Here is a 23,840-nt window from a genome sequence, read left to right as displayed (position 1 = left end):
ATTTTTTCTATTGTTACCTATTTTTAACGCAACAGCTTGTTTCTTTTCTTTATTGCTGATATTGTGTTTCTTTCTCTTTTAGAGTTGATAAATTATACATTTTTCTGGTTGATTTGCATGTTCAAAATTCTCCTATTTGATCAATTTAATTTTCTTCTGTAATTCTTCCTTTTTGTTCTAAAACAAGATTTTTCTTTTTAAATATAGCAATAGCATTTAGACTTATATACTGCTTCATAGTGGTAGTTTAAAGAGTCAGCATATTTTCCCCAACAATTTAGGTCTTCATTTTACCGACCTAGGAAGGATGGAAGGATGGGTCAACCTTCAGCTGGTCAGGATCAAACTGCTGGCAGTTGGCAGAATTAGCCTACAATGCTGCATTCTAACACCTCCACTATCACAGAATAAACAGGGCAAACTAAAAGCAATAGTACACGAGGGAAGGTATGACATAGTTGGCATTACATAAACTTGGTGGGACAAAAGATAGATGGATATAAATTGTTCAAAAGAAACAGGTTTACAAAAAGAGGAGGGGGAGTTGCGTTAAATGTAAGAGAACACTACATATCTGCAGAAATGCACATGATCCAAGACAAAATCTCTCCAGAATGTATATGGGTCAATATAAAAGAGAAAAAAATGGACATGTGCTGCTGCAGGCTGCATCAATTACTATTTCTTCAATATAAGATATATTGCTGTAGTCTCATTCTGCAATGATCAAGGGATGATTGACTTTGCCAGTGCTCCCCACTCTAGATAGGGACAAAACTGAAGCAGCAGAAGCTAAATGTTCTCCCTTCATATGCAAATCTATCAAAAACCAGGAGTCCAAAAGAAATCTTAACTCCGAGTCTCACAGATCCTGAAAGGCGGGTCAGATTACCCCAGGGTTAAAATTGCAGCAAAGAGAGTAACCAGCCAGCCAAGCCTTCTGTTGTTTAACCTCATTACATTTCATATTATCCAGTTTCTCATAGCCTCAGGCCCTGGATCACAACCAAATGACAAATAAATATGAGTTTGACATAAGCACCACCTGCATAGGTTTGAGCCAGTCATTTCTTCCTGGCCCTAAGAAGAACAAAATGGCAATCCATTTATGAAAACATCAAGAAAAATTCATGGGATTGCTCTTGTAAGCACCACAAGTCAAGACTGATTAATCAACCATAACAATAATACTGACCATAACATTTTGTAAAATGAACCCATTTTAATATATTTAGAGGATTGTTGGACAGAGAAGAATAATGAACTCTTGGTGATGTAAAGCCATGGATGTTTTCTGACATGCTTTCTGATGGAGCTTTTTGACTTAACATATTTGTTTTCTCATTATGGAAGCTTATTACAAGTGCAAACCTGATTTTTTTTTGTCATGCCAGTATACAAATAAAAATCTGTAAAAACAAATATCATTTTCATTCTTAATATTATCTATTTACTTTTCTGGATATTATCTGCTTTGATTGGAACCTGTTTTTCTCTTGCTGCTACACAGAAAGCTACATACAATTTACACTGAGGTGAGATCAATTTTTTTCCTCTGCAAGTTCAAAAGTGTATGAGATGTTGTGCCCCCATAATTGACCACATTTAATTCTACTCCTTGGGAGTAGACTCTTGGGAGTTCCAAGAAGCAGAGCAAAACAGTAACTCAACTAAGAATGCCTGATGTTTTTTACATGCCTTGTTTTTGATTGTATTCAAATACGAGGTTTGATAAGCAAGGCTGTTTGTGCCTGTTTTTCCAATGTATTTCTGCATTCATATCATCTAAGATAAATAGCAAAATTGTTGGATGCCCTGTATTCACAAGCCACATCAATGATCATTTGGGCAAAGCACATCTCTGATTTGCTATGCTACCCTTCATGCTATGGGTGACAATATGGCTTCCGCAGGTCATGTGCCATGATGCTAAATGTGCCATCAATGACCGTAGTATTAAATACAAATTTTATCATTCAGGTGATCTTAACATTGGTGGCATTATTTCTCTAATTTATATGATGTCTAACCTGATCACCTTCAAAAGAATTCCATCTGAAGAACTTCTTGATGATCCGATGTATGTAACTATTTTTCTTAACTATACTAGCTTCAAGTCTGATTATATAATTAATCAATATATAACTGGGCATGAAGAGAAGGGAATGAAGACTGAAGTATAACTTTTATTTCCTTTCAGTTATATTTCCTCTGCTCAGAGATTCTATTCTATTTCTTACATACTTTATAATTATTAGGTTAACAGCAAGGCAATGTTTTTGTTGCACTTGGTTTCAAGCACAGAAAGGTTGTATCAATATATTTGGTCTTGCTTAAAAGATATCTGAGTTTTTCCTAAAGCTCTGATTCCTAGTTTCCCAATGTTTTTGTCACTAACTTCCCTGGCATACCAATTCCAACATAGCACTATATGCCTGTCAGATCAGATCATGCTTTACATCAAAAAGAAATTTCTGTGAGGTATAAACCTAAGGTTAAACTCTCAGCTGAATCCACCTCATAGAAGTTGTTATTGTTGTGGGAAACCTTGACTTATTTGTAAAAATAATAAATATTGGAAATAAGAAAGTAAGTAAAATAAACATTTCATTTGGGAGATTAAATACATGTTCTACATAGAAGAATTTCTACTGTTTTTATTAAGTGGATATGTTTTTGATACATATTATTTTTTCTTTACTGATTCAGTCTAGTTGGAATTCATCACTGAAGAATAGAAACAGATATAACAGTTGCCCAACCAACTTGTTTTAAACTGAGAACAGATTCTAGTCTGATTTACAGTAACACAAAGTCTAAGGATGTTGTTATCCCATATACTTTTCCAGTCTATATCCCATTTCCTCAGATACATAGATTAAAGTCCTGAGAGAGGTTTTTTTTCTGGGAGTGGAATTGGGGAATGGTACTAGAGAATGGTATAGAATGGTACAGAAGAAATCTTTAAGGAAAGATCAGGAAAAGAAAGGGAATTGTTTTAGCAGTGACTGACAAGCAAGTTAATTGCTGTAAAAAAAATTAATAGTGAATATGACCAAAGTTTTGCAGCCAAAACTCCTCCTTTAGATATGTCAAAGATAGATTCATTATTGCATGAGATTATTTGTTCTAGAAGAGAATTTGATTATGGGGGGGGGGGAGAGAGAGAGAGAGAGAGAGAAGGAAAGGAATGTGAGAGGCACTCTCAGTCTATGGAGATTCTCAATCATCCAGGTCATGGTTGTCTCAAAGGTGCTTTTAAAAAGGAAGGTGGAATTCTTACTTTGTTTTTCCTTGAAGATGTTTCACTTCTCATCCAATAAACTTCATAGGTTCTGGCAGATGGTGAGGAGACAGAAGGCCTTCCATCTCCCCTTTCATCTCCCCCACCATCCTGTCAGAACTGATAAAGCTTTTTGGATGAGAAGCAAAATGTCTTCAAGGAAAAACAAAGAAAGAAAGTCCAGTTGCCTTTTGAAAAAGCATCTCTGAGAGAGGCAGAATCCTTTTCAATGTGACCTCATGGAAAGTATTAACACAGAAACACAACAGTTTGCCTTTTACTTAAAATGTAGAAAGAACATTGCATTTTCCACTAAATTGTGCCTTGATAATTTTGCAGTCAAACTCATCTATGTAATTATTTTTCTCTTATCAAATACCCATGACATTACCCTCCTTCCCTCCCTCCCTCCCTCCCTCCCTCTTTCTTTCTTTCTTTCTTTCTTTCCTTCCTTCCTTCCTTCCCTCCCTCCTTCCCCCTCCCTCCCTCCCTCCCTCCCTCTCTCTCTCCCTTCCTTCCTTCCTTCCTTCCTTCCTTCCTTCCTTCCTTCCTTCCTTCCTTCCTTCCTTAGGAGCTGAAAATGTTTCATTTCTAGATTTTGGACACTGACACTTTCAACATGGTTCAATATAGAGTACTTCATCTTTCAAAATGAGATAAAAATACAGAGGTAGAAATCTGTCCTAAACCAGCATGATATACCAGTTCCTGCATAGCATATCCACAAACCATCAGCTTTTTTCCTAGTCAAATCCTCTTGACAACAAAGAGAGGAAATCTTAGGAGCTGGATATTCATTCCCCCCCCCCCATGTTTTAGATATTGTTATGTCTAACATGGTTCAATTTATAACATTAAACCTTTCAAAATGAGGTAGAAATATGGAATTATAAAATACTATAAGGAGGTTATCTTCCAAATATCTAATTCTGCATTGAAATTATGAAATAGTGAGGAGAGATCCAATCTACAACTCCAAGGTCCCTTCCAACTCTGTTATTCTGTTAAGGATTTTCTATACACTATTTTTCTTTGAGGTGCAAACTTATACTTTATTTTAAAATCTTCTCTGTGTTGAAATGCAAATATTGTGACAGAGGCATTACTCTCCCTTGAAGTATGTTTCTACAGACATATCAGCATATCTTGTCCTTGATCTTTGCTGTAACGGAGATCAACAAAAATCCTCAAATCTTGCCAAATATCACTCTGGGCTTTGGGATATCTAACAGCTATTTCATGGCAACATGGACATACCTTGCTTCTATGGAGCTTCTTTCTTCACATGACAAATTTGTTCCAAACTATAAATGCAGCCTCCATCAAAATTCAGTTTGTGTTATTGCTGGACCCAACTCTCATATCTCTCAGGTTATGGCTGACATCCTGAGCATATATAAGATTCCACAGGTAAGACCTGCTCAAGAAAAAATATAACTCCTATTGATATTTGACCTCCTCTTTAATGACATTTTGGGGGAGGAAGGTTGTAAGTAGTGGCAATTAGAAGATAACTAAAATCTGACTGGACAACACTTACATGTATTCAGTCCTAATTTACTGAAAAGGTTGCAAGAGTTTCAGAAAAAAAAACTATATTGTCTCTATTTTTAAAAAAAAAAGAAATGAGAAGAAACCTCTTAGCATTTAGAGATTTTTCTTTCAATTTGAAATATTTCCTAGAGAACTCTTAAGCAATGATATACTCTGCCTTATGGAATTATTGGGGTTCTATCACTGGAGATCTTCAAGAAAAGCTAGTAAGATTATCTGTCAGGGATAGTGTGAGGATTCCTGCTGGAAACATGGCCAAGTTTCCTTCTAACGCTATGCTCTATGGCTCCACAAATGAAAGTTTATCATACCCAGTTGGTACTCATCCCTCATAATAATGATACTTGTTATCAAATTTCTATTCTTGAACTTGTATTTTTAGAAGAATGTTATCTTTTAAATATGATGAGTTTCTTGGCAATATTACAAAATCTGTGACTGTGCGGTATCATTAACTTCACAGAACTTAAAGAAAGACCCTTGTTGAATATGAAAAACCCATGAAAATCAATAAGAGTTAGTCAGGCTTATCATTGAAAAATTATAAAAAAAAATATTAAAATGGTATGTGCAAATGATCTCAGGAGTCAAAAGGAAGAACCACAAAAAAGACAACCATTATGTAAAAGGTATCTCAGCCCATAGAAAGAAAAGGGGTGTGGAAAACATTTCACAAAGACTTTCCCTACTTTCTAAGAAAGTAAAAGGAGAGGAGAGGAACATTACTTACAGACCTGTAAGATTGATATTCACCCTTCAATGTACTCTAGAGAAGAAGCAGAACAATGAATATCCCTTCTAAAAGTCTTCCTATGGCTCCTCTTCTCCTGTAGACTGAGTTAACATTTGCATGAGAGCTGTCTAGTCTACATCACTTACTTCTGTCTCTCAAGATTGTTCTCATATCATTATCAATTTGTATGAATACATTCTCTTTTCTGTTTCCTTTTTATCCTTAGCTCACATATGGCTCTGCTCCAGTGATCAACAATATGATTCAAACAGCTTTTTATCATCAGATGTTCCCAAATGAACAACTTCAAATTATGGGGATCCTCCAGCTGCTGCTGTATTTTAAGTGGTCCTGGATTGGGCTTATTTGTCAAGAAAATGAGATTGGTCAAAGATTTCTGCTAGAAGTGCTTTTCATATTTTCTGAAAAGGGAATCTGCTTTGATTATACTGAAGAGCTTGTGCTAGAAGCTTTTTCAAGTGATCTGGGAGAAAAAATGGATAATTTTCTTCAAATGTACAATGTCATTATGACAAGTATTTCTAGTGTTGTGATTGTATATTGTGAAAACCAGGTTATGGCTCTTTTCAGAATGATCTTCTCTATTTCAGAACATTTGGAAACAACAGTGGAGACAAAAAACAAAGTTTGGATTTTTTCAGCCCAGATGGAATACACTTCAGTTCCATTTCAAAGAGACAGTAGTATAGACTTCATCCATGGTGCTCTTTCTTTCTCAGTTTCTTCAAAAAAAATATTAGGATTCAAATCATGTCCTCAGATGACAAATGGTGTTCCAGAAAAGGAAGACAGTCTTTCAAGGGTCTTTTGGGAGCAAATATTTGGATGTTCCTTCTCAAATTCCACTTTGAAGCCAGAGAAAAGATGTACTGGGGAAGAGAAGCTGGAGACAATTTCAGATTCTGTTTTTGAACTGAGCATGACTGGGCAAAGCTACAGTATCTACAATGCAGTCTATGCTGTGGCACATGCTCTCCAAGCCATGATTACATCCCACTCCAAACACAGAGCAATAGCTACTAGAGGGAAACAGAAGCTTTTTCATCATCAGGTGTGGCAAGTAAGCTCCTACATTTATTGGTCTAACAGATGATTTTGCTTCCATATCTACAAATGCTCATGATGAATACTGAAACTTATTTAAATATAAGAGATGGATCAGAATGTCCATACCCCTTCCTACACCAAATGTATGATTTCCCCACATTGTTTCTTTATGTTCCAGATATTTAGATTAATTTTTATCATATTTTATGTGGACTTTCTATATTGTTAATATTTTATATTCTTAATATAAAAATATTAAGAATATATTCTTAATTTAGAATAACAAATTACTTTGATCAGTTAACTAAAGCATTTTTGCAAACAAGAAATGGTACCAGTTCTGATTTGCAACAATGTTAATCATCTGATGATCAAACTGAATGTGCAACTATTATGTCACCTCCTCCATGTCATTTGTTAATTAAACTGTAAAGTAAAAGCCCTAAAAGGAAATATCTTCCATGGAGCTTTCTCACTAGTGATATTGCTAATACTTCTTGGTGATGGGATGGTGGGAGAAGCTCTTTTTCCCCTGGAGAAATATATATTCACTTTTTCTTTGAACACATATAGTAGAGAATTTGGTCCTTTAAAGATGGTTGCATAATTATGACAGAGAAGAACAGCATGAATGCTGGTGGCTTTAGGCACTGAGAATGAACATTACAACAATGAGGACATGATGATGAGGAAGAAACTAGAAGAAGTTGATGTGGTTGGCAAATTATACTAATAAAATGTGGTGGTGGCATCTACTTTTAGGAGATAGCCATGAAAAGAGGGCTGTTAGACTATTTTGATGACTAATCTGGATGAGGTTAATGGGACTGACAAATTACTATTACCACCACTACTACTATTATTATAAGTAGATAGCACAACAATATCTTCAGAAATAAAGGAATCTTAGAATTGGAAGTGCACAATCTGTGAGATTTGAATAGCATGGTTTTCTATGATACGATCTAATTAAGGTTAATACAGATTTTAAAAATCACTGTATTAAAATTGTCATACTGAAAATATGAAACAGGATTCCAGACTGTGCCTGAAAATGCCTTTATACACCTCAAAAGAAGCATTTATAAGGAAAAAAACAGCATCCACTTTCTCTCTCAACATAAAGCACAGAATCTTGAAAGCTTTGTGCTTTAAAGAAGGATACATAACTATGACAGTGAAGAACACATCAGATGTGATGGCCTTAGGCACCGAGAATAAAAATGACAACACAGGGAGAAGACAATGATAAGGAAGGAGATAGAAAAAGCTGTGCACAAATGCCAAATAACATTAAGGAGGAGGAGGAGGAAGACATGCTGTTGGGAATAGTGGCAGGTGTAAAAATGTTAGGCACCCTTAAAATTGATCTATCCCTTTTCATGACTGTTTTGGATGCTGTTAATGAAAGTGACAAATTAATCCTATTTTAAGTAAGGAGCAAAAAATTTCTTTTAAAATCATATTGCTGAACGTTTTTTGCTGTTCTTCCATATCTTTATTAATTACTGTTGTGTTCTTCTCTTGAGCTTCATCACTATCTGAGAAAAGTTTCATTTAACAACAATGCTGGAGAAAACATTTTCTTTGACCAGAATGGGAAGGTTGCAACTGGCTTTGATATTGTCAACTGGGTCATTTTCTCAAATCAATCCTTTCTTAGGATGAAAGTTGGAAAAGTAAATCCATCATCTCAACTAGAAAATTCTCTCTCTGTGGCAGCAGATAACATTGTTTGGCCCAATCTTTTTAACCAGGTATCTATTATTCATTTTTCAAGGGATAGTTCAGTACTCATGCATCTTTGAACAGCTGTGCAAATTAATGAATCCAGCACAAGCAAAACTATATTCTTCAGGTACATACAGTAACTTTGAATAGGATTTTGTAAAAGAAAAACTAACTCAATGTATCTCTATCTCTATCAAATATTAGACCTAATATTTGAGATCTATCACATGAATAAGAGATTTTTCATTTATATGACTCATTATGCCAGGACAATATTTTAAAGAATAAAATAAGCCTTGCATGCTAGCATAGAATGTTTCATAACTCTGATTAAAAAAAGAAAGAAAATATACATCAAAGTTGATGGTTTCTAGAGTGAAATTGTTTAAATTCTAAATGCATTCCACTTTCATTTATCAATAGAAACAACCTCTTTCTTTGTGTAATGCTCATTGCTCCTTGGGTTACAGCAAAGTCAAAATAGAAGGGAAGCCATTTTGCTGTTACAAATGCCTTGGTTGCCCCAAAGGAAAAATTGCCAACCAGACAGGTAAGAGAAGCCATGCAAGGCGTTTTGTAAAGGAATGTGGCATTGCCCTTGGGGAAAGAGCGGAAGAGATGCTGCCCCCAGTGATTTAAGAGACAGAAAACCTAAAAAGGACCTGCCTTAATGGACGAGTTGAAAGTGGCAGAAAAAAGTTTTGTACTTTTGGACTTGCATCATTCTTTTAATGTAGTCTTGTTACAATGTAGCTCACCTAGTTGTTTTTTTCTGTTTGGTTTATCAGGCAGAGTCGATAAAATTTGATATCTCTCTCTCTCTCTCTCTCTCTCTCTCTATCTATCTATCTATCTATCTATCTATCTATCTATCTATCTCTCAAATGGCTATGTATAATTTGGCAAATTCCATGATTTTACATCATCAATCACAAGCAGTTCGAAGATATAGGGGCCATAGAATCCCCAAGAAAGCTTTCAAGGATCTCATTGAGAATTATTCTTGGTAACAATAGAGCATAAAAACTACATTCAGCTGGTTGACAAACTTCTTACAGTACACAATATCACAAAGTGCAACATGTCACTGAAGATTCATATTCTACATTCACACTCCAACTTCTTAATCAAAAATGGACATTGCCACAATGGAAAAACAGTATTAGGGTTACTGAAATCCAACAATATTGGTTGATGATTTTTGGACACTGCACTGGACAATGAGTATAAATAAACATCAGCAGCAAAAGAGCTGCCTCTGTTAAATTAATGCAACATGTTGCAAACTTTATGGAATCAAATACATTATAGTCATTAAAAGCTAATTTCACATTTCCTACATCATATACTCATCCTGAAATTATATTTGTGTTCATTTGAAGGGGTCTATGATAATCACCAAATTCCACCAAATGCATCAAAAGCAAAACTTTTGAAAAAATGTTCTTTGATATTCTTATAAACATTGTTGCTATATTGTACTATCCCGGTGTGTTTTCCCTAAAGCAATAGAGTAAATGGAAGACACAATCCCATTTCAAATGTATAAATAGAACGAAATTATATCTGAAGGAGTAATCTGATTTCAAAGGATCTGTTATCAGACAAATTGGATTTAAAGATTTTCTTGCTTATAACTTTCTAGATAAGTTAAATTTCAAATTGTCAGCTTTTGTGATGAATACCTGGAAATTCCAAGCATTCAAATATTATATTTCTGAAAGTTGGGGATGGCTTATCTAACTTTGAATGCTTGACAACTCTATTTCTCTTCCAGATTTAGATGACTGTATCCCATGTCCTAAAGAAAACTACCCTAATAAGAATCAGGATCTGTGCATTCAAAAACATACAACCTTCTTGTCTTACAAAGAACCCTTAGGAATCACTTTGACTAGTGCTGCTTTCTTTTTTTCTTTCATCTCAGTTGTGGTACTGGGGATCTTCATTAAAAATCAGGACACTCCAATTGTAAAAGCCAATAACCGGAACCTCACCTATACTCTTCTCATTGCTCTCTTCCTCTCTTTCCTTTGCACTTTGCTTTTCTTTGGACAACCTGATCAAGTAAAATGTCTCATGAGACAAACTTCTTTTGGCATCATATTCTCTATAGCCCTTTCTTGTATATTGGGCAAAACAACCATAGTGGTCCTTGCTTTTATGGCCACCAAGCCAGGCTCCAAAATGAGGAAATGGGTAGGGAAAAGGCTGGCCAGCACTATTGTCCTGTCTTGCTCCCTGATACAAGTCACTATTTGTAGTGTGTGGCTGGCAATTTCTCCCCCATTCCCAGATTCAGACATGCATTCCATGGTTGAAGAAATTATCCTGGAATGTAATGAAGGTTCAGCCATCATGTTTTACACTGTCCTTGGCTTTATGGGGTTCTTGGCGGCCATCAGCTTCACGGTAGCCTTCCTAGCCAGGAAGTTACCTGATAGCTTTAATGAAGCTAAATTTATCACCTTCAGTATGTTGGTCTTTTGTAGTGTCTGGATATCCTTTGTTCCCACCTATCTGAGCAGTAAGGGAAAATACATGGTAGCTGTGGAGGTCTTCTCAATTTTGACATCTGCAGTTGGATTACTGGGCTGCATCTTTTCCCCCAAATGCTATGTTATTGTTCTAAGGCCTGATTTGAACAGAAAGGAGCAGCTAATAAAGAAACAAATGTGAAATCTTTTTGTTTATATTTATTTACTAAGCTTATTACTCCAGAGCTTCTTTCTGTTTGTTAAATTTGTTCAGAATTAGTCCTTTTTTTCTCAAAGTAATGAAGAACAATATATGCACTTCATCAGAAAGGCAACCCCATTATTTATATGAGCAATGAATATTATTTTCTTTTAAAAACATAGGAACAGCCATATAGTATATTTCTGGTTGAGCAAATTATAGTTTTTCCCAAACATTCAATATAGAAAAAAAAAGTTTGCTGAAAAATCTGACTTCTAGTCCTAACTGCTCAGTTTTCAAACTAGCATTTCAGAGGTGGGGAATAAATAATGCCCTACTTCCTTTTTCTTGCTTTTCCCCTCAATCCCAAAATATATCTACACTGATACTAAGAGTGTGGAAAATGTACTCAAGCACTTGAGTACTTACTAATATAGGAAGCATAAATTTTAGGGAGATTTGATGGGATGACCCTTCTGATTGGAATATAGTACTTAAAAATACCATTAATCCACAAACAAGAGAAGTTGTGCTATATGTAAAACTTTTCCCGAGCTGGTCAGATATTTAAAAGTATGAATGTGGTGATCCTAATGAAAGCAAGCTGGTTAAAATAACTGAAAATATGTAAACTATGTTGGTGGTGGTGACTATCACCAATTCACCCAGGAAGAAATTGTAGATGATGACTTTCAAAACCCTGTAATGTGCCTTAAAGTGTTTCACCACACTGACCATATTCTAGAGGCAAACTCTGCCAACTGTGGCCCTTCCAGAGAATTTATGATTTTTCATTTTGACTACTGTAGGATGAGATTTATTGGTTCTAGGTTTTTTATGACTCCCAACATCAGATACCTAATGAAATGTGTGTGTGTGTGTGTTTGTGTGTGTGTGTGTGCGTGCGCGCGCGCGCAACTTTAAATAATGGGCATATCTGAGTTTTTAGCTAATTTTTTCTCTGAAGAGAAAAAAAGCAGCCTTCCTTATTTGCAAGTAAAGCACTGGGAACAATTTGGGCACTGCCTGAGAAGAAATGTGCCTCTTTGAATACTGAAACTTTCTCACTTTCTCAATTTAGACGAATTAACAATTTATCCACCATTTCCTACAATTTAGAAAAAAGGAGTCATATAGCTTGTCAACCCTTTCCAAATTTGATTCTCTGACTGATCCAATTTTAATTATTTATTTTCTTGCCCATGACTTCAGATTGATCACTTGATTTTCTATACAGGTAATCCCCAAGTTACGAGCGTTCACTTAACGCTTGCTCAAAGTTACATGATGAGCGCCCTCTAGTGCTTATGAACAACTCCTGAAATTACAAGTATTGCAGCACCACAGCAGTTATTCGTCCTTACGAGCGACTGCAGTGGCTCTGCAACACTCACCCTGGATATTCCCTCCCTCCCCGCCATGGGTCTCCCTAGGCACCAGGCCTTTAGTACTCACCCTGCAAAGATGGAGAATCTTTGTTTTCTTGGCTGCTCCAGGCCTTTGATGTGTTTGCAGAGTCCTAAAATAATGGAAGATGATGCGAGATGAGTGGAGCAAGATCTCACACTACTGATCTCGTGTGATCTCATGGTTCTTTAGGCCTCTATTCTCTGCAACAGAGAACCAAACCAAAGCTGGGGGACGCTTCAATTTGCCTCCGGAATCTGGATCAGGGCTCCATATGCCTGGAAAAGGCCTCTGCCACCCGGATCTATGGCCACAGAGCAATTTTGCGCCTCCCCCCACAGCCGATCCAGGCTCTGGAGGCCTGGAAAAGACCTCTGCCGCCCAGATCTATGGCTGGAGAGTGATTTTGCAAACCCCCAGATCTGGGCTCCAGAGGCCTGGAAAAGATCTCTGCCACCTGGATCTATGGCTGCAGAATGATTTTGCCCCCTCCCCTGCAGCTGATCTGGGCTCCTGAGGCCTTTTCAAAGCCTCTGGAGGTCTTTTCCAAGCCTCTGGAGACCTTTCCCCAGCCTCCAGAGCCCAGATCCATGGCCGTGGAACAATTTTGCAGTACCCCAGCGGCCCAATCCAAACTCCTGAAGCCTTTTCCAAGCCTCTGGAGCCCAGATGTATGGCAGCGGAGTGATTCCCCCCCCACAGTCCAATCTGGGCTCGGGAGGCCTTTTCCAAGCCTCCAGAGCTTGGATCCATGGTCACAGAGCAATTTTGCAGGGGGGGCCAGTGGCCTGATCCGGGCTCCGGAGGCCTTTTCCAAGCCTCTGTAGACCGGATCCATAACTATGGAGTGATTTTCCCCCCCAGCAGCCCAATCTGCGCTCTGAAGGCCTTTTCCAAGCCACCAGAAACCGGATCTGTGGCCCCGGAGATATTCTATGCCCCCCCCAGTGGCCCAGAGCCTCTGGAGCCCAGATCAGTCTGCTGGGGGCCCAAAAATCGCTCTGTGGCCATAGATCTTGGCTCCGGAGGTCTTTGCCAAGCCTCTGGAGCCCGGATCCATAGCCGTGGAGCAATTTTGCACACCTCCCAGCTGCCCAATCCAGGCTCCGGAAGCCTGGAAAAGAACTCTAGAGACAGGATCTATGGCAATGGAGCGATTTTGTGGTCTCCCCACAGCCTGATCCAGGCTCTGGAGTCCTTTTCAGAGCCTCTAGAGTACAGATCTATGGCCGCAGAGAGATTCTGCAACCCCCTGCGGACCGATCCGAGCTCCAGAGGCCTTTTCCAAACTTCTGGAGACCGGTTCCATAGCTACAGAGCGATTTTGCAGGGGGCCCCAGTAGCCCAATCCGGGCTCTGGAGGCCTTTTCCAAGCCTCTGGAGCCCCTTTCCAAGGCTCTGGAGCCCAGATCCATGGCCACAGAGTGATTTTGTGGGGGCCCAGTGCCCCAATCTGGGCTCTGCAGGCTTTTTCCAAGCCTCCGAAGCACAGATCTATGGCCGCCGAGAGATTCGGTGCCCCCCCCCCCGTAGCCTGATCTGGGATCCATAGGCCTTTTCCAAGCCTCCAGAGCCTGGATCCATTGCCAAGAAGTGATTTTGCAGCCCCCCCAGCAGCCCAATCCAGGCTCCGGAGGCCTTTTCCAAGCCTCTGGAGACCGGATCCATGGCCGCAGAGAGATTCTGCACCCCCCAGCGGCCCGATCTGGGTTCCGGAGGCCCTTTCCAAGCCTCCAGAGGCCTTTTCCAAGCCTCTGGAGGCCTTTTTCAAGGCTACGGATCCCAGATCCATGGCTGTGGAGTGGTTTTGCAGCCCCCCAGCAGCCTGATCTGGGCTCTGGAGGCCTTTTCCAAGCCTCCAGATCCCAGATCGGTCCGCTGGGGGCCCAAAAATTGCTCTGTGGCCATAGATCTTGGCTTTGGAGGTCTTTCCCAAGCCTCCGGAGCCCAGATCCATGGCCGCAGAGCGATTTTGCAGCCCCCCAGTGCCTGATCTGGGCTCCGGAGGCCTTTTGTAGGTCTGCGGAACCCAGATTGGACTGCTGGGGGCCTGAAAATCGCTCTGTGGCCATAGATCTCAGCTTTGGAGGTCTTTCCCAAGCCTCTGGAGCCCAGATCCATGGCCGCAGAGTGATTTTGAAGCCCCCCAGCAGCCCAATCTGGGCTCCAGAGGCCTTTTGTAGGCCTACGGAACCCAGATCGGGCCGCTGGGGGGGGGGCAAAAATCATTCTACTATTACTACTTTACTATTATTATTATTATTATTATTATTATTATTCCACAGCCATAGATCTCGGCTCTGGAGGTCTTTTTTAAAAAATAATATTTTATTAATTTTCCAATTTTACATTTAAGTATTTAAAAAGCAATGTGGTGGCTGGGTTAATCAATAGTTCTATAACAAATAAAAATCTTTAGTACAAATCTCAAGTTACAACATCAAATATTTCTTCTCTTTTTCCCTTAACATCTACTGTCTCATATTTAAGCTAATACAGTTCTTATTATATCAACTCAGTAAAAACATCATTATTACATTTATCAATAAATGTTTAGCTTATACATATCTTAATTACTTTTTACATTCAAACTTCATAAACAATCCATATCCTGTTATTAATTTTTTACCAATTTTTAATTTCCCATCAATATTCCAATTTAATATTTGATATTTATAATTTTCAGGCTTTAGGTAACCAAAATTTCCCTTATCTCAATTCATAACAGAATCTAAGATTCAAAATAAACATTTTATCTATTTGGATATAGTCTTGTTCTATTTCCTCAAAGTTATCTAATTCCCACCATATTAAATCATCTACTTAATATTACAATATCCCCTTTAATGAATCAAAACCATTATATATTTTGTCTGGATTAATCAATAAATCAAACATATTCATAATATTTTTAGGTCTAATTTTTAAATATTAAACAGATAAAACCCTTATTTTCAACTAATTTCCAAATATTTTAAATCTAATGACCAAAATTCCCCTTATTTCAACTTTTCCATTAATCCTCTAATTAATAATATGAAATCCTCTCTAATAAATCAAAAACCCAATTTTCTTCAGCCTTATTCTGGTTTTCTTCCTATGCCAACTAGCCTTCCATATCAGTGCTTTCAGATCATCATATAGATCTCCCCCTATTATTATATATGTTATTTGAAATAAGGGAGACCATTTAGTTGCCATTTTTTGGAAGGACTATCCCATTATCCCATCACGGCCACCGCAGACGCTGGAAGGTAAGCTCCGTCTTCCGCGTTCGGTTTTGCTCCGCTGGGGAACCCTGGAAAGGGTCGAGAGTGGACCTGTAGGGGCGACAAGCAAGGAGAGGACGCACGCTTAATCGCGGGAAGTCCAAAATCCATTTTAGATCTCGGCTCTGGAGGTCTTTTTCAGGCCTCCGGAACTCAGATTCATGGCCACAAAGTGATTTTGCGCCCCCCCTCATGGCCGATATGGGCTGGGGAGGCCTTTTCCAACCCTCTGGAGCCTGGATTCCAAGTCTACAGAGCCCAGAACAATGGCCCCTCAGCAGCCCAATCCAGGCTCTGGAGATCTGAAAAAGACCTCCGGAGCAAAGATCTAGGGTTGCAGAGAAATTCCACACACCACTGTGGCCCTATCCGGGCTCTGGAGGCCTTTTCCAGTCTCTGGAGACCAGATCCATGGCCACGGAACGATTTTGCGGTCCCCTCAACAGCCTGATCTGGGCTCTGGGGGCTTTTTCCAAGCTTCTGGTGTCTGGACTCATGGCCATGGAGCGATTTTGCAAGCCCTCAATGGCCCGATCTGGACTCCAGAGGCTGGGTTGGGCCACAGGGGGGTGAAAAATCACTCCGCAGGCATAGATCTCAACTCCAGAGACTTTTACAGGCCTCCAGAGCCAGGATCAGCCATGGGGATGGGGCACAAAATTGTTCCGTGGCCATTGATCCAATCTTGATCTAGTTTCTCCAGCAGCAGGAACCTCGGCAGAGAGGAGACAGACCTTTTCCAGGTGAGTCCTGCATGGCAGGAAGGGAGAGGGAAGCATGAGGTATCTTAGTGGATCGGGGAAGCCTTGGGGGTGTGTTCCATCACTAGGCACTCCATGGCCTTCCCCACCCTCAGATACCTCATGTTTACTTAACGAGCCACGTGCATTTTAACAAGCAAGAGAGTGATCTCATTAAAGGAATGAGATTCACTCTATGAGTTTTCGAGTTATGAGTGGAATGGGCAGTTTCCATTACACTCCTAACTCGAGGACTATCTGTACATTGTTTCTGAAAAATATATTGATGACCTGAAAAATATATTGATAACCTGAAGGTTAAATATATTTAACCTTCCAAATCTGGGAAGTCTTGAGGTTCTCCATCTGAGAGAAGCACACAAGACTTCAGTAGTCAGGAGTCCAAGAGAAGTCTCAACTTAGACAATCATAACCTCAATAGAAATGTAATCTCACTCAGGTCTATGGAGATTCTCTGTCATCCAGATCATAGCTGTCCCAAAGATGCTTTTTCACAGGAAAACTGGACTTTCTTGCTTTTCTTTAAAGAAGTTTTGCTTCTCATCCAAGAAGCTTCTTCAGATCTGACTGGATGGTGGGGAATGCAAGGATTTATACTCCTTGCAGACAGCTGGTCATTTGCATTCTTTTAGAGAGTTATTTAGGCCATCCAGAGGTTTATTGGTGTCATCAGGGTCACCTGAGTGGTGCAAAAGGATGTGGAGCCTTCTTGGAACTATTGAAAGAACTGTGTTGTAGACTGTAGATAAATGATATCATATCCCTCCCCCTCTGTTGAGAGAGGGAATCCTTCCATTCCCACCATCCAGTCAGAGTTGAAGAAGCTTCTTGGATGAGAAGCAAAACATCTTAAAAAAAAAAAACAAGAACGTCCGGTTGCCTCTGAAAAAGCATCTTTGGGACAATCTCATTCAAAATTCAGTTTGTAGCAGAGAGAATAAACACCGAGTCATATCTTCTTAGCTTGACTTTCATTTTTTTTTTCTGTTATCCAGTCTCTCATAGCCTTGGACCATGGGTTACAAGCTACACATGTGTTTGAGAAAAAAGTCACCTGAATACCTTTGAGCCAGTCATTCTCTCTTGGCCATAAGAACAAGAGAATGGCAAAGCAGTTTTGGAAGTGTCAAGGAAAATCCAAGGACTTGTTCTTGCAAGTACAACAAGTCAAGGTTGATTCAATAAACCATAACATCAAAACTGACTATAAATTTTCTAAACTGAAGCCATTTAATGATATTTCAAGGACTGATGGCCAGAGAAGAGTAACACACTCTTGGTGATCTAAAGCCATGGATGTTTTCTGACAAATAATGAAGCTTTTTCGTTTAACATTGTTTCCTCATTGGTAAAACCTCCTCCAAGGGCAAACCTGACTTCTGTGTCATACCGTCATACCAGTACAAACCTGATGAACCTGTACTTTTTCATATATTATATTATTTATTTGGTTTCCTTTGTCTTCTTTTCCTTCCATTGCAATCTGCTTTTCTGTTGCTGCTATGCAAAAAGTCACCAATCATTTACTCCAACCTTATTATTTTATCCTGTTATATCAGAAAAGCAAAATATGCTGTGTCCCATAATTGACCATATTTAATTCTACTCCTCTGTTCTCTAAGGAGTTCCAAAGAGCAGAGCAAAATAGGAAGCCAACCCAGACTGACTGATGTTATTAATATTCTTCATTCCTAAACATATTCAAATACAATGCATAAAGAGCAACACTGTATGAGTTTGTTTTTCTTATATACTGTAGTTCTTCATTCAGATTATCCAAGAGAAAGAAGCAAAGTGTTAGACTGCCCTATATTCAGAAGCCATATCAACAATCATTTGTGCAATACACATTTATGATTTGGAGTCTTACTCTTCAAACTGTGGGTGATAAAATACATTCTTCAGATCATGTTCCATGATGCTAAATGTACCATCGACAATCCAACTGTTAAATACAAGTCTTACCATTCAGGTGATCTCATCATTGGTGGTGTTATTTCTCTGATCTACTTGATGTCTAACCTAATCACCTTCAAAAGAATTCCATCTGAAGAACTTATTGATGATCCCTTGTATGTAGCTGTCATTTTTTATTATATCAGTTCGCAAATCTGACTGGATAACTAGTTAATGTATTTTAGGGAGGCCATACATGATTGAAATATAACTTTTATCTCCTCTCACTTGTAGTTCCTCTGCTCACAGATTCTATTTTATTTCTTTAAAATAGAATAGAATAGAATAGAATAGAATAGAATAGAATAGAATAGAATAGAATATTGTCACTTTAAATGTACACTAATCAGCATAAATTAAAATAAAATTTTGTTGCATTCAGCTCTGAAAAAAATATCATTATGCATATACCCACATAGACACACATATATGACACAGAGAAACATTACATTCTAGTTCAAATGTATACATATAAATGAGAAAGAAAGAAAGAAAGAAAGAAAGAAAGAAAGAAAGAAAGAAAGAAAGAAAGAAATCTGAAGCACTCTTTCTGGTTTCCTAATGTTTCTGCCCAAACTTCCATGGCACACCAATTCCAGCATACATCTGTATGCCTGTAACTGATCAGATCACATCCTGCAAGGAACAGACATTTCTGTGAGCTAAACCTAAAGTTAATTATTTTATTTCTGAGACTAAGTACATGCAGACGTTCCATGTCACTTTTTAAAAAAATCTATTGAGTATGGCTGGAATTCAGAGTAGATATAACAGTGGCCTAACCAACTTGTTTTCAACTGAGAACAGTTCTGTGGTTTATGGTAATATTAAAAAAAAAATCTAAGCACATTGCCTTTTCTTCATATGTAGGAAGAATTTTGCATCTTCCACTGAATTTAGCTTGGGTAGTTTTGCAGTCTAACTCATCTATATTATTTTTTTTCCTAGTCAAATAACTTTGAAATCAAAGAAAGGATTTCTTAGGTGCTAAAAATGTTTCCTTTCCAGCTTTTACATATTACCATTCCTAATGTGGCTCAATATACAAAATTTGATCTTTCAAAATGAGATAGAAATATCCCAATACTAGAAAAACATTGTAAAAGGGATAATTTAAGTATTCAAAGAAATGGATATCAAACAGGTTGTCCTCCAAGTAGCTTATTCTATATTCAAATTTATGGAACAGTGAGGACAGGTATTTTCTATAGACTATCCTTGGGATCATGGATTCTAATTTGAATCTTGCTATTAACAAAGATTATTAAATTAAAATGTAACAAATTCTTTGTTTGGAAATATAAATATTGTGACAGAGGCAGTACCCTCCCTTGTAGTTTGTTTCTACAGAACTATTTGCATATCTTGTCCTTGGTATTTGCTGTAAAGGAGATCGATGAAAATCCTCAGATCCTGCCAAACATCACTCTGGGCTTTGGGATATATAACAACTATTTCACGGCAACATGGACTTACCTTGCTTCTATGGAGCTTCTTTCTTCACATGACAAATTTGTTCCCAACTACAAAGCCAGCATCCACCAAAACTTAGCATGTGTTATTGCCGGGCCAAACTCTGAACTCTTTCAGGCTATGGCAGATATCCTGAGTATTTACAAGATTCCACAGGTAGGACCTGCTCAAGAAAAAAGCAAAACTCCTATTCTTTTTAATGGAATTTATTGGATTGGTTGTAAACTAATGTCAATCAGTAGACATATAACTTCAGGCTACACAATACTTTAACATTTTTCCTGTCCTGATTTAATGAAAATTATGCTGATTTTGAGGATCTTGTCTCAAATTGGAAAAAAAGAAAAGAAAAGAAAAAAAGATGAATCCTCTTGGTCTTAAGAGAGATTTTTCTTTTAATTTGAAATAATTTCCTGTTGATTTCCATGAAATTTCCAAACCAATTAAGGTAATAACAAAACTAAAATAACAAGAAATTGTAATGTTTTATATATTTTGAAGATGAAAGTGGTGTACTTATAATAAAAAAGAATATATGACTGAATAGTGATTTGTTCCTACAAATGATTTAAAATAGCATTTTGGTTTGTCTGCAGACAATTATGGAAATGTTTGTTCTATTGAGGCTAGGTGGTTTTTCTTGGTTCATTTTTCTCTTTCCTTCACTGGATTATGGAGTAGGAGCTTAAATGAGAAGATGATTGGAACTTAGAAGGCAATTACAATTATTCAGAAGTATTACTTACATGACAAATTTCTCTGCTTGATAAGTAGTAATAATCTAATATAGGTAGTTTTATTACCAATAATCTCAGTCAGAATACTTTCTTCCATGACAAAATATGATTGCTTTAAACAATGTATTCATTCCATGACTTATGCCCCAGCATTTCTATCTACAAGAATATAGCTGCATTCATATTCTTACTAAGAAAAGAAAGAAGGGGAGGGAGGGAGGCTTATGGTTCTAAAATAAAAAAATAATCTAATCAAATTGGAAAAACTCATTCAAAATGATGATGCTTTTTTGTCAATTTTTTGTCCTTCAACCTGCACTTTTAGAAAAAGGTATAACAAAATAGTGCATTAAGACATTATTGTTAAATTACTACCTAATGGATCTTTGGGGTTACAAAACCTTAATGAGAAGTTACTCTGATAATCAAATTCTTCCAATGAAATATTTTTCTACCCATTTACTGTGTAAGCCCATTTTTTTCTGGATAAATATGCAGCAGGGTTGTGCCCATCATAACCAGCTATGTGAGGTGAAACTTCACAGAGAACTTAATACTAAATTGTTCAAAATGTTCAATTAACCCTACCCAAACTGGATGAAAACCAGTTTTTTGACAATCTGAAATACCTTATTAGAGGTAAAAAAGAAATAACTATACTACATTAATTCTGAAATCAAGTTTAGTTTAGACTAAACTAGCACCATACAAACTGGCTTTTTATAATTTTATTCTTCTCCCAAACCTAATTCATTCCACCCACATTGAATGTGGTTGATATTTAAAAAAGAATGGATTTATTTTAATTATTTTCATAGAAATTAAAAGACAATTCTTAATGAGGTATGAATAATTTCTGAAAATCAAACCAACAATATGGATCAGTCAGATTTAATTCATTTATCATTTATATGAAAAACATATGCCTATACTTTGCATTTCTTTATTTCCTAAGGTTACATATGGCTCTGCTCCAGTGACGGATAACAGGATTCATACAGCTCTCTTTTATCAAATGTTTCCAAATGAACATCTTCAAATTATGGGGATTCTCCAGTTGCTGCTTCATTTTAAGTGGTCCTGGATTGGGATGCTTTTTCAACAAAATGAGATTGCTGAAAGATTTATCAGAGAAGTGCTTGTCATATTTTCCCAGAATGGAATATGTTTCGATTACATTGAAGAGTTTTCAACAATAACTTTTTCAAATGATTTGGGAGAAAAAATGGATAATTTTCTTCAAATATACAAAGTTGTTATGACAAGCATATCTAGTGTTGTGATTGTATATTGTGAAAACCAGGTTATGGCTCTTTTCAGAATAATCTCTGTTTCAGAATATTTGGACACAACAGTAGAGAGAAAAGACAAAGTTTGGATTTTTTCAGCCCAGATGGAATACACTTCACTTCCATTTCAAAGAGACAGCAGTATGGACTTCATCCATGGGGCTCTTTCTTTCTCAGTTTCCTCAAAAGAATTATTAAGATTCAAGACATTTCTTCAGATGAGAAACAGTGTTCCAGAAGAGGAAGATAGTTTTTCAAGGGTCTTTTGGGAACAAGCCTTTGGATGTTCCTTCTCAAATTCCACTTTAAATACAAAGTCAGAAGAAAGGTGCAGTGGGGAAGAGAAGTTGGAGAGTCTTCCAGACTCTGTTTTTCAACTGGGCATGACTGGGCAAAGCTACAGTATCTACAATGCAGTCTATGGTGTGGCACATGCTCTCCAAGCCATGCATACATCCCACTTCAAGCACAGAGCAATAACTGCTAGAGGGAAGCAGAAGCTTCTCAGTCATCAAGTGTGGCAAGTAAGCTCCTATATTTGCTAATGTAGGAGGGGATTTTGCTTCCATATCTACCACTGTTCACATAGTATATAGATTTAAATATAATGCTGGAGGAATGACTTAGATGGATCATAATGTCCACATCTCCTGATCTTGTATCAAAAGGTTAATTTCCCCCAGAATGTTTCTTTATGATGCAAAGTTCCAAGTATTCCAATGTATTAGGATTTCAAATAACTTTTATAATCAGTTGACTAAAGTATTGCTGCAAAAAAGGAATGCTGCCAGTTCCAGTTTGCAATAATACATTAGTTATCTGATGATCCAACTAAAGGTGCAATTATTGTGTCATTTCTCCATGACATTTTTTATTAAATTATAAATAAGGACCCTGAAAGAAACGTCTCCCATGAACCTTTCCCATTAGTGGTATTCCTATCACTTTTCAGAGCAAATTCTGTTGTTTATGAATGGTGGGAGAAGGTCTTTTTCTCCTGGTGAAATACAGGGATATGGTGCATCCATTCTCTCTCACACAATGTAACACAGAATTTTGAAAAACCATTTAGTGCTTTGGAAAAGATGGACACATAATTATGACAGGGGAGAACAGTGGCTTCAAGCACTAAAAATAAAAATTACAATACAGAGAGGACACAATGGTGAAAAAGGAGATAGAAAAAGATGGCATGATTGTCAAATTACACTAAGGAAGAGGAAAATATGCTGTTGGTGGTTGTGGCACATACTTCCATACTTCCATACTGACAGACAGACAGACAGACAGACAGACAGACAGACAGACAGAAATTAAAAGGGTGCTGTTGGGTTCCATGCTAGCACAACAATATCTTTTGAAATAATATTGCTGTATGTTTTTCCTATTGTTGTATATCTTTATTAATTACTGTCATGTTCTTCTCTTGAGCTTCATCACTACCTGAGAAAAGTCTCATTTAACAACAGTGCTGGAGAAAACATACTATTTGACAAGAATGGGAAGGTTGCAACTGGCTTTGATATTATCAACTGGGTCACCTTTCCAAATCAATCCTTTCTTAGAATCAAAGTTGGGAAAGTAAATCCATCAACTCAGCTAGAAAGCCTTCTTTCTCTATCGGTAGATAACATTGTCTGGCCCAAGCTTTTTAACCAGGTATCTATTATTCATTTTTCAACAGGTAGTTCACTGTTCATACTGAAGCTGATCTCTGAACACCCACACAAATTAATGAATCAAGTACAAGAAAAACAATATTCTTGATACACAGGACTTTGAAGAGGATTTTGCAGAAGAAAAAGAAAAACAATGTCCTCCTATCTATGAGCTAATTAATGCTAATATCAAAGCCTATCAGATAAATAACAGATTTTTCATTTACATGACACATTATGCC

General features: G+C 37.5%; 2 protein-coding genes across 2 annotated transcripts in view; both read left to right on the top strand.

Annotated features, from left to right (window-relative positions):
• Positions 1-1,916: 1,916 nt before the first annotated feature.
• On the top strand, positions 1,917-11,048 carry LOC107292816 (vomeronasal type-2 receptor 26-like). Its single transcript, XM_029285225.1, has 6 exons — positions 1,917-2,080; positions 4,516-4,693; positions 5,797-6,651; positions 8,168-8,395; positions 8,793-8,919; positions 10,147-11,048. Exons 1-6 carry the CDS (start codon positions 1,917-1,919, stop codon positions 11,046-11,048), a joined length of 2,454 nt encoding a protein of 817 aa, XP_029141058.1.
• Positions 11,049-18,393: 7,345 nt separating this feature from the next.
• LOC107292815 (vomeronasal type-2 receptor 26-like) overlaps positions 18,394-23,840 on the top strand; it is a 7,806-nt gene continuing 2,359 nt past the window's right edge. The window contains exons 1-4 of the mRNA XM_029285224.1: positions 18,394-18,570; positions 19,894-20,070; positions 21,607-22,464; positions 23,372-23,599. Coding sequence (XP_029141057.1) covers positions 18,394-18,570; positions 19,894-20,070; positions 21,607-22,464; positions 23,372-23,599 — 1,440 coding nt within the window. The remainder of the gene's footprint in view (positions 18,571-19,893; positions 20,071-21,606; positions 22,465-23,371; positions 23,600-23,840) is intronic.

This window comes from Protobothrops mucrosquamatus, unplaced genomic scaffold (genome assembly GCF_001527695.2).
Source record: "Protobothrops mucrosquamatus isolate PMUCROS unplaced genomic scaffold, P.Mucros_1.0 scaffold1428, whole genome shotgun sequence".
NCBI lineage: Eukaryota > Metazoa > Chordata > Lepidosauria > Squamata > Viperidae > Protobothrops > Protobothrops mucrosquamatus.
Note: the sequence above shows the minus strand (reverse complement) of the source record. Positions and strands in the feature narration are given on the sequence as shown.